At 53.9% G+C, this 10,932-nt stretch overlaps 5 protein-coding genes across 5 annotated transcripts; 4 read left to right on the forward strand and 1 right to left on the reverse strand.

Moving 5' to 3' along the window:
- Nucleotides 1-14: 14 nt before the first annotated feature.
- Nucleotides 15-408, reverse strand: An09g03460 (hypothetical protein; the record flags this gene model as incomplete). Its single annotated transcript, XM_059749724.1, has 2 exons — nucleotides 15-333; nucleotides 404-408. The coding sequence occupies 2 exons, from the start codon at nucleotides 406-408 to the stop codon at nucleotides 15-17; spliced, it is 324 nt and encodes a 107-aa protein (XP_059601388.1).
- A 258-nt stretch (nucleotides 409-666) lies between these two features.
- On the forward strand, nucleotides 667-3,627 carry An09g03470 (uncharacterized protein; the record flags this gene model as incomplete). The annotated part of the gene is made up of 2 exons (XM_059749725.1): nucleotides 667-1,381; nucleotides 1,601-3,627. 2 exons carry the CDS (start codon nucleotides 667-669, stop codon nucleotides 3,625-3,627), a joined length of 2,742 nt encoding a protein of 913 aa, XP_059601389.1.
- A 765-nt stretch (nucleotides 3,628-4,392) lies between these two features.
- Nucleotides 4,393-4,885, forward strand: An09g03480 (uncharacterized protein; the record flags this gene model as incomplete). Its single annotated transcript, XM_001393628.3, has 3 exons — nucleotides 4,393-4,406; nucleotides 4,491-4,741; nucleotides 4,854-4,885. 3 exons carry the CDS (start codon nucleotides 4,393-4,395, stop codon nucleotides 4,883-4,885), a joined length of 297 nt encoding a protein of 98 aa, XP_001393665.1.
- A 944-nt stretch (nucleotides 4,886-5,829) lies between these two features.
- On the forward strand, nucleotides 5,830-8,399 carry An09g03490 (uncharacterized protein; the record flags this gene model as incomplete). The annotated part of the gene is made up of 3 exons (XM_059749726.1): nucleotides 5,830-6,726; nucleotides 6,777-7,681; nucleotides 7,772-8,399. 3 exons carry the CDS (start codon nucleotides 5,830-5,832, stop codon nucleotides 8,397-8,399), a joined length of 2,430 nt encoding a protein of 809 aa, XP_059601390.1.
- Nucleotides 8,400-9,214: 815 nt separating this feature from the next.
- Nucleotides 9,215-10,848, forward strand: bphA (benzoate 4-monooxygenase cytochrome P450 53 bphA-Aspergillus niger; the record flags this gene model as incomplete). Its single annotated transcript, XM_001393630.3, has 2 exons — nucleotides 9,215-9,513; nucleotides 9,594-10,848. 2 exons carry the CDS (start codon nucleotides 9,215-9,217, stop codon nucleotides 10,846-10,848), a joined length of 1,554 nt encoding a protein of 517 aa, XP_001393667.1.
- Nucleotides 10,849-10,932: the final 84 nt, after the last annotated feature.

Genomic DNA, 10,932 nt, shown 5'->3' on the forward strand with positions numbered 1-10,932 from the left:
AGAGCACCGGGCGCTTAGAGCGTGCCAATCACACGAACACCTCCCCAATCACACACAGCTTCAATGTCTGGCTGGAGGGCGGTTCTTTGCAGACAAAAAGATCTTCCCCCCACGGTGATTGGTACGCTTGCCTCCCGAGTCCGTCCGTTGTCGCCCATCATGGCTGGCCGACTGCTCGGATTCGTCGTGGCCGAAGCGCCCGCCATCCCACCACCAATGATAGCATCTTCAGCCTGTCCAGTTACAGGGATTACGGGTGCTTTGTGCGCAATGTTGCAGTAGTTCCTGCAGGTCTGGTGATGGTGGGAGGGTGTTCCCTTCAGATCTCCCTCCCTTCCCCTCTTTCCAGCGGTTTATTAGTAGAGCAAGCGCTACCGGTCACCAAAGGTGATCTTCACCTTACCCCATCTCGGTCGTCTTCACCACCTTTTTCTTTGTGTTTTGTGTTTCTGTCAAGTTATCGTGCCCTCAGCTCTGGTAGCTGGGTAATCATTCGTTCTGCTAATTCTCTGATATTGTTGATCCGTTGATCGGTGTCGACTGTGATCGAGATCCTCTGGCTGCTTTGTCGGATTTACATTGTTTGGTTCGACTTCTGCATCATATTTTGCATCCCATATCGTAATTGAAGGAAAATAAAACTAGCATCGGGCACATTTGGGCATCATGACGGACGTATACCGTCCCGCAACGGGCAGATGCCCACCTCTGCGACAGGTGCGAGGAACGAGGCTTGATACGATAGAGGAGGACGCGCGCGAGGCGCAGTATGCCGACTCTACAGGGCCTGTTGCCTCCAGCACCAAGCAGACACCACCAAAGGCACCGCAACCTCCACAGCCACCCCAATTGAAGCTCAAGACTAGTGGGCTCTCATCGGTGTCATCTCGACTGAATCGTTTCTTTTCGCCAATATCTGCAGGCTCGGTCTCCTCTTGTTCGGACACTGAATGGCAGCGTCAGATGCAACCGTTCGAAGACCTATACGATGCAACCGACGATGATTCGGACATCAGTGACGAGTGCACTTCCTTCGCTAGCACCCGGCCAACAAGCTTGGTGACACCCACGACGCGTACTTCAGTCTTCTCCCCCGTCTCCCGCAGTCGGTACCCGAGCCTCACGATACCATCATCCACAATGTGGCCATCGCTGCACGGTGCTGCAAAGAGCTCCCCGATCCCACCAACTCCGCCGCCAAAGATTCCTGTATCTCCCGCCGCCCTCTCTATGCTTGCCCATTCGGTGCCGGCCGTGCATGCGCCGCCGTCCTTGGATGGCAGTGTCTCCTCGGACCAGGTGTCGAACATCAGTGCTCCAGCAACTCCAGACCTGCAATCCCTTCCAGACAATGATTGGACTGCGCAGGACGTGCATGTTCGTCACGAATTAGAAGATTCCCAGGACGAAGAGCTTGAAGCGGACCCGGATACCCAAAGCATTCAGATTGCTATCGAAAGCGCCAATGAGGACTGGCGGCAGGTCCTAGGCAGGTTTCCACGGATCCCAGGCGGTCAATCAACCGCATCGTCGATTGACTTGGATGCTGAGCCAGTAAGGGGAGACACACCGTCTGATCGAGGCGTATCTCTTCCTGCAGATGCCTTGGAGACACTGAGGCACATCTCACTCGATGGTACCCCAGATCCCTGGTCGGAAACTTCAGAGTCTAACGAAGAGATGTGGCAAATCCGTATGCCTCCAGAGCGCCCCCGGAGTGCGGACGACGCCACCCCGGCGTCGGAACTCTCAGGGTATAGTTTCAGCAGGCTGAGCATACCCTCACCCGGTGGCTTTTTTGCTTCACTGGGTCCACGAGCACGCCACACCTGGTCTATTCCCTGTGGAAATAAGCCACCGAATTCTGCCACTGCCGAGGGCTTCTACAAGCTACCGTTCTCCCGGACCGAGGGAGAGGTCGTGGAGCATGTAATAGACTACCCCGAACGGACGACAGAAGAACAGCTGACGGCCGTGTATGACCCCGTCGGACCACCCACTGCCATCAGGATCCCGGAGGAAAAGACACCCAGGTTATCTGATCACTTCGATGATCAAGCATGCTCTGAGGATGACGCTATGGACGATGCTATTGCACCCATCGGCCCGGACGATCAATACGAACGAGACGAGGACTACGAGAGCGAATTAAAGCAGAAAGCGATGTCGGGGCTGGACCGGACCAGCGATTGGCTGGCAGCCCAGGCGTCTTACCTTTCAGCTCTCAATGAGACCAATCCCGTGAATCTGCTGGACGAAGGTCCTTACAACGGTGAAGGTCAGGGCAACACCGATCGACAACCACCTAATCAGCTAAGCCGGAAGCAGTCTGTTCGGCTTGCCAAAGCGCTTCCAGAACCGCCTAGCTCCCGCCCCTCGTTAATGGCGAGTAGAGACTCCATTTACTGGCGCGGATTCAAGGCGGTCCAGCAGCAGTCCGGCAGTCGAGATACCTTTGTGCATCGAAACACGAGATTTGATGCCGTTCAATCTGTTCGACTGGGCTTGACGGACGCGCATATCAAGCGTTTGCGTGGAAACTATGAAATTGCTCGTCCGGAACGTCCGGCCTACAAGGGGCCCTTTTCGTTGGCGCCTCGCAACTCAACCATGGACTCGGCTTTGGCAGAGAAGGCCCAGTTCTCCATAGTTGAGAAAGAGCAGACTGTGCTATCTCAAATTCGTCAACCAATGTGGGCCATGGATGCTCTGAGATATATCAACGGGGGTAGCCTGATTGTAAGCCCTGCTCTGAAGCAGCTGGGCTCGCGTAAAAGGGCACCCCGTCAACTAAGGATCCTCGATCTCGGCGGACACGCCTCGTGCGAATGGGCTTGGCAACTAGCTCACGAGTACCCTCATGTGAAAGTCTATACGGTCTTTACTGAGCATCAGGCGGTCAACCCAGGCATCAAAGGGCCTCCCAACCACCGGCACCTTCCTGTATCCCAACTGTGGAAACTGCCGTTCGCCGACAATAAGCTTGATGTAATCTCGGCCCGCTCTCTTCCTGCTTTGCTAAAGAAGGAATGTCCGACCGGGGAGACACAGGACCAGTATGACCTGTGTCTGAAAGAGTGCCGACGCTGTCTCAAGCCAGGTGGTTACTTGGAATTCTTTGTCATGGATGCAGAAATAACACGCGCTGGCCCGCAGGCATCTGCCAGATCAGCTGAATTTGCGTCCGGTCTCAAGGCTCTGGGTTACGACCCGACACCGACCAAAGGCTTTCTCAGTCGCTTGCAGAGGAACTTTGCGGATGTCAAACGAGCCTGGATGTTCCTACCCATGGGTACTGAGCCGGTCAAGTCTGAACCACCTAGAGAGACCCCCGATCCGAGGGTAAAGAGCCTCATCGAAGAATGTGAAGCGGTCCACGGCCCAGTCGGAAGTACAGCTGATATTGCCAGTGTTACGGGGGTGCTCGGTGGCTGGATCTGGGAGCAATGGCTTGTGAAGCTTCAAACGGAACTAGGACTGAACCAACAAGACCTGCTGGCAGGCATTGGAACTGTCTTTGATGAAGGACGCAAGAACGGTGCAGGCTGGACCTGCTTGTCGGGGTGGGCAATGAAACCGAGACCGAAGAAGAAGAAGCGTCATGGACGGAAATCTAGCAAGGGCTGAGCCGTGCTTCTCCCTCCGATCTCACTTCTCTTTTTTACGTTGAAGTTTCTTTGCCTATAATATGAACCTTAAGTTGCCCTGGTGGCACATATAATGTAATCGCGGGAGTCGTGTCTTTCTTATCGCTCTTTTCAAATACCCCTTTGTTTATGCGGAATGAGAGATGATGAATGCAGATTGAGGACCAGTGGAAGCCAGGGTGGATAGCTGCTAGCAATGACACTCACTTGATACCCATGCACAATCAGTAGTGCACGCCTCTTTGTAGCTATACTAGTTGACAATATTACACAATGGAAGTATGGCTGGCCTGCAGGTCTCATGGTATTCGCTTAATGACCAATACTGGACAGGAGCCGCCAATCTGCTGTCCAAACCTCACATGCTTCGAACCAAGGCTTTAGCTGATCTTCCAAAGAATGAAAACTGTAAGCATGCTGCGAATCACACTACAATAAGAAAATCAATCCAATGTTGATTCCACAATTGAATGTCATAGTTAATTACCCAGCATAGCTGACACCCGCATCACGTGACCCATCACAATGCTCAACACCAAACCGCAGCATCATACCCGCGGCTCCAGATCATCGCATATTCCTCGTCTTCACGTCTTCCACCACCTAACCCACACGGAACCGAGGCAATCGATACTCCCTTGCCGACTTTCGGACAGCCAATGCGCTACTAGTCTATTCACCAACAATACCACACCCATAACAGCACTAATACCCCCCCAATCTTCCCCCACCTCGCACCGCAACCATGCTCTTCTTCAGGTAAGAAAGCGCGCGAGATCCTCAAACAAGCACCAAAGCGACCACAGCTAACTCCCCCTCCCTACGGGGATGACTATTTGGCAGCTTCTTCAAGACCCTAACCAACCAAACGGTGACCATCGAACTCAAGAACGACATTCGCATCCGCGGCACCCTCAAATCCGTCGACCAGTACCTGAACATTAAGCTGGACGATGTGGACGTCCTGGATCTGGATAAATACCCGCACTTGTCGTCCGTAAAGAATATGTTTATTCGTGGTAGTGTGGTGCGGTATGTTATGCTGCCGAGGTCGGAGGTGGACATTGGGCTTTTGGAGGATGCGACGAGGAGAGGTATGTTTCTTCATCCCTGTCCCCTTGATCTAATTGAAGGAACATGCTTAGATGTTTCTGTATGTGTGTGTTTGGTTGTATAAATTGCTAATGATTGGTTTGGTATATATAGAAGCTGCGAACCAGGCTGGGAAAGCTCGGTGATTTACGAATTGATTGATAGATTGTTGCTTTGATGGCTGGTTGATCAGGGTTTTCTACGGATGGGATTGACTATTTCTTTTTTCTATTATGTATTTTTCTTTTCTCATTTCCTTCTTTTTTTCCATTGCAGATTTAATCTTCACGATGTGATGATGTTTGTCGTTGTCATGCGGGTTCACTTTTATTTATGTTGCTGATATCCATGGCTAAACATGGCGTGGAGAAAGAGAGAGCGAGAAAGAAAAAAAGGAGAGCGGATTTACGTGGATGGAAAGCATCGGACTGGCTGTTCACCTCCCATGATGGGGCTGGAATGGTTTTGGTCGGAGCTGCAGCTGTTATGATGACGATGACAATAGGTATACCTGCATGTTACATCTCTTCGGAAGATGTATATGTAGTTGAGAGGACGAATACTGGCTACGAGATTATTGGGTAAAGGCGTGAGTTATGTGTCTAGACAGAGTCTGCAGATAGTACTACCCAGTACCTACCTACTCAGTAGTAGTATAAAGACGAATGAAATATAAATAACAAAGCCCATTTACCAACATACCCCGATTCGTACTCTCGGTGCTCTAACTCCGCAGTACGAACCGCAAATGGAAACCAAAAGGGTGGACAGATCACCTGACTTCGTGTCGCGAAAATCGAGTCTCCGCCGCGCCCGCGCCCGCTTATCTCTTTTCGCCGCTCTGGATATTCGACCAGTCCGACTGCCTCGAATTCTACCCTCCGCGTTTCTCAGTTCAACAAGACCACCATCTGTACAGTTATAATACATTTCTAATACACTACATTCACGGCTGAAATTCAAATGACCATGCTTTGACGCTCACATTCCGGCATACATTTCCTATACCTACCGCATAATTCATCCGCCCGCCGGCCCGCCACTCAACTACGCGATAAAGATCGAAGCACACGATCACAAAGCCTGAGCAATGCCTACGCCGTTCCCTCCTAGAAAGCCCTCTACGCCGTCCCGCGCAACACCCGCGAAGTCGAAAGCTACGAAACGCAATACCAGTCTTCTCAGTTTCTTTCAGAAGGCGGACGGCCCGCCGAAAGCTACGTCCCGGCAATCGCGGATTACGCAATTCGCGACGAAGGCGGAGAGAAGTAATACTGGTAATGAGGGCTCCTCGGGGGTGAGGGGTGGGAATGGGGCTGCTGGTGCCGGGGGTTTGTTTTTGGAGGATGCCAAGAAGGTGGTTAGTCTTACGAGTGGAGGGGACTATGTCAGGGAAAAGACACCGGAGGATATTTGGGAGGAAGAAGGAGAAGAAGAAGAACGGTTCCAGGAGAATGGGGGCAGTGTGAAGAAGAGGAGGGTTGGGGAAGCTATTGCGCTGGAAGATGACATTGATAATGGGAGTGGGGAGGATAAGAAGAGGAAGACGGAGAGTGAGAGTGGCACTGAGGAGAAGTCAAAGCCGAAGCCGTCTCGATCAGTCAGTGGACCGTTCATTGATGAGTCGGATAGTGAGAGCGAGGATCTTGAGCAGTTCAGGGAATACGAGAATGGGACTGAGAATGAGACCGGGGTATTGGATGAGAAGACAAACTCGGCGGATGAAACCCGGACCCCCGCAGTCGATGTCGACACACCACCGGTAAGAGAAGCCACGAGCCACGCCGATGATGATTACGCGAATTTTGACGATCTAGAAGAGGACGAGTTTCGAGGGGAAGAAGACTTCTTAGGTGCATTTGACGACGATGAGGATTACAAGGGTGATATTGGATTTGATGATAGCGGGGTTTTGGGTGAAGATTTTGGATGCGAAGCGCCGGTGTGTCCCGTATGTCAGGCTGTTTTGACAGGCTTGTCCGAGACGGTAAGTTGTGAGGATTGTGTCTTTGGTGCTGGTGGTAATGGTTGTTCTAGGATGTCTCGGTACATGTCAATGACTGTCTTGATGGGAAGCCTACGGAGTTGCTGAAACACGAGCCAGAGGCGGAGGCAGACCCGGACCCGGAGCCGGGACCGGAGCTAAAGACTACGAAAGGAATGGGCCTTGCGGACAGGGCTGCTATTGCGAGACCAGCGCAGCGTGACCCATATGCCTCTGGGGTCGCAGGGACGAGGTCGGCTTTTTCGAAGCTCATGGCCGGCAACGCGGAAGATACAGCATGGAGTGCAGCGGCGGCGAACGAGGTTGCGTCCCGTGGCAAACAGGCGTATCAACGGACGTGTCCGTTCTACAAGATCATCCCTGGATTCTCCCTCTGTGTGGATGCATTTCGATACGGAGCCGTAGAGGGATGTAATGCGTACTTCCTTAGTCACTTCCACAGCGACCATTACATCGGCCTGACGGGGTCGTGGCGCCATGGACCAATCTACTGCAGCAGACCTACGGCCAACTTGGTGTGCCAGCAACTGAAGGTCGACCGGAAGTGGCTTGTACCACTTGAGTTCGAGCGGAAGACGGAAATCCCGGATACAGGAGGAGCGCAGGTGACTTTGATCGAGGCTAATCATTGTCCTGGGAGCGCCATCTTTCTCTTCGAGAAATCAATGGGATCGGGTCCCTCGCAGAGAACACATCGTGTCCTCCACTGTGGTGACTTTCGCGCCTCGCCGCTTCATGTGCAACATGCCCTTCTCCGCCCGGAGATTGCTGACCCCGCAACCGGCAAGGCTCGCCAGCAACGAATCGATGCCTGCTATCTGGACACTACATATTTGAGCCCCAAGTATGCATTCCCTGGCCAAGAAGATGTCATACAAGCCTGCGCAGAACTTTGCGTTGAGCTCGATGGGGACGCCAACGACACCAATGGACGAGCGTTTGGACGACCAGTCAATGGAAAAAGCGGAATGCTGAGCAAGTTTGTTACGGCTGTGACTGGATCCCGCCCGTCTCCGACGCAAGACAGCCGCCCCCCTGGCCGGCTATTGGTAGTAATAGGGACGTACAGCATCGGCAAAGAACGCATCTGTCTGGGGATCGCACGGGCATTGAAGAGCAAGATCTACGCGACGCCAGCTAAGCAGCGCGTCTGTGCGTGCCTCGAGGATGCTGAGCTGTCATCGCTGCTGACAGACGATCCCACGGAGGCGCAGGTGCATATGCAAACGCTATTCGAGATCCGGGCGGAAACGCTGGCGGATTACCTGGACTCGATGAAGCCGCACTTCACGCGGGTGGTGGGATTTCGACCAACCGGGTGGACGTATCGCCCGCCAGCTGGCCGAATGCTGGACAACCCACCGGTGTCGGTGGTGCTCAATTCGGCACATTGGAAGACGCCCTTTTCTGCGAAAGACCTGGTGCCACAGCGAGGGAGTACGCGGGAAAGCGCATGCTTTGGAGTGCCGTACAGTGAGCACAGCTCATTTCGGGAGTTGAGCATGTTCTGCTGCGCACTCCGGATCGGACGGGTGATCCCGACAGTGAACGTAGGTAGCCGGAAAAGTCGGGAGCGCATGAAGGCGTGGATTGAGCGATGGGAGGCGGAGAAGCGGAAGAATGGGTTGTACCGCGTGGAGGGGAATAGCTGGTAGGGGATAGATAGACGGCTCTACCAACGTCCAAAGTACTGCTGGAACACAAGGATCAGCAGGATCAGAAGGATTGCGAAAGACGGGTCGGAACATGTTGCCTAATAGAGTAAGTAAGGAGTTGGTGCTGTAACTAGTCACAAGTTACGATTTGTGTACATAACATCATTAGTCATGGAGATCAATTGCCTTTATGCTTCCGTAACTCTCGCCTCCCCGGAGTCACGAGATCAATAGAAACCACCGCCGTTGACCATTCGCGATGCTCTCACTGGCTGTATGCTGTCGATAGCCATGGAGCCGTTCAAAGTATGGACCCTTTGGGTGAGGATCTCCCTCCAACCCCACGGGACGTACACGAACAACCGAGCAGAGGCGGGGGAGGGCAAAGAGGCCGGCGCTGCAAATCGGCTGGCAGATCAGTCGCGGCTCAGCAGAGACTCCCGATTTTCCCTTCCGTTGCCTGGCTTTGCCTCGGGGTTCGAGAGGAGCCCGTCTGCCATAAATAAGCCTGCACTTCAACTCAAAAAAAAGGGAGATGACAGATCAACCACTTTCTCGACAAGAAACACTCTTCACCCATGGCGATACTTGAGTGAAGTAAGTGTGACTGTGACTGATATTATTTTCTTCTTCAGCCATCCTTTTTCGATATATTACCTTATAGTTGCTTATTTCATTTCGGAGGTAAGATGGTCTCCTTGGCACCCACATTCCCGGCTGCACTTGGCGGCTGCGGAATTGCTTCTCCTGGCTGCATTTGCCGGTGTTAACTTCCGAACTCACCAGCTTCCTCCCCTCCCCCCACAAAAACAATCATGCTCGCCCTGCTCCTGTCACCTTACGGGGCCTATCTGGGTCTAGCCCTGCTAGTCCTCTACTATCTCCTTCCTTACCTAAAGCGCGCTCACCTCCGCGATATCCCCGCCCCCGGTCTGGCCGCCTTCACCAACTTCTGGCTGCTCCTGCAAACTCGTCGCGGTCACCGTTTTGTCGTCGTCGACAACGCTCACAAGAAATATGGAAAGCTCGTTCGCATCGCCCCTCGTCACACCTCCATCGCCGATGATGGCGCCATTCAGGCTGTCTACGGCCACGGAAATGGCTTCCTGAAGTCGTACGTGCCCCTCGCCTCTTGTATTTATCTGCTCCTGGCAGGTAGAATTATCCCCCGGAAGCTAATCTACTCTTGTTCAGTGACTTCTACGATGCCTTTGTCTCCATTCACCGTGGTCTCTTCAACACGCGCGACCGCGCGGAGCACACCCGCAAGCGCAAGACCGTGTCTCACACCTTCAGTATGAAGTCTATCGGTCAGTTTGAGCAGTACATTCACGGCAACATCGAGCTCTTCGTCAAGCAATGGAACCGCATGGCGGATACCCAGCGCAACCCCAAGACTGGGTTCGCCAGCCTGGACGCCCTGAACTGGTTCAACTACTTGGCTTTTGACATCATCGGTGACCTGGCCTTTGGCGCTCCCTTCGGCATGCTTGACAAGGGCAAGGACTTCGCCGAGATGCGCAAGACTCCCGACTCGCCTCCTTCCTACGTCCAAGCCGTCGAGGTCCTCAACCGCCGCGGTGAAGTCTCCGCCACCCTGGGCTGCTACCCGGCCTTGAAGCCCTTTGCCAAGTATCTCCCCGACAGTTTCTTCCGTGATGGTATCCAAGCCGTCGAGGACCTGGCTGGTATTGCCGTCGCCCGCGTCAACGAACGTCTCCGCCCCGAAGTCATGGCCAACAACACCCGTGTCGACCTGCTCGCCCGTCTCATGGAAGGCAAGGATAGCAACGGCGAGAAGCTGGGTCGCGCCGAGCTCACCGCCGAGGCATTGACCCAACTCATCGCCGGATCCGACACCACCTCCAACACCTCCTGCGCCATCCTCTACTGGTGCATGCGCACCCCCGGTGTGATCGAGAAACTCCACAAGGTCCTGGACGAAGCCATCCCTCAAGACGTCGACGTCCCCACCCACGCCATGGTCAAGGATATCCCCTACCTCCAATGGGTCATCTGGGAAACCATGCGTATCCACAGCACCTCCGCCATGGGTCTCCCCCGTGAAATCCCCGCTGGTAACCCCCCCGTCACCATCTCCGGCCACACCTTCTACCCCGGCGACGTTGTCTCCGTGCCCAGCTACACCATCCACCGCTCCAAGGAGATCTGGGGTCCCGATGCCGAGCAATTCGTCCCTGAGCGCTGGGACCCCGCCCGCCTTACCCCCCGCCAGAAGGCCGCTTTCATTCCCTTCAGCACGGGCCCCAGAGCCTGTGTCGGTCGCAACGTCGCGGAGATGGAACTCCTGGTTATCTGCGGTACGGTGTTCCGCCTCTTCGAGTTCGAGATGCAGCAGGAGGGTCCTATGGAGACGAGAGAGGGTTTCTTGAGGAAGCCCCTCGGACTGCAGGTCGGTATGAAGAGGAGACAGCCTGGTTCGGCTTGAATCAGGGGCTGTGGTGTATCTCCTAAGGTTTGAGATACTCGGAGGAAATGAAAGAAGGAATGAACCTCTGTGCATAGAATTTTT

Source organism: Aspergillus niger, assembly GCF_000002855.4.
Source record: "Aspergillus niger supercontig An09".
Lineage (NCBI taxonomy): Eukaryota > Fungi > Ascomycota > Eurotiomycetes > Eurotiales > Aspergillaceae > Aspergillus > Aspergillus niger.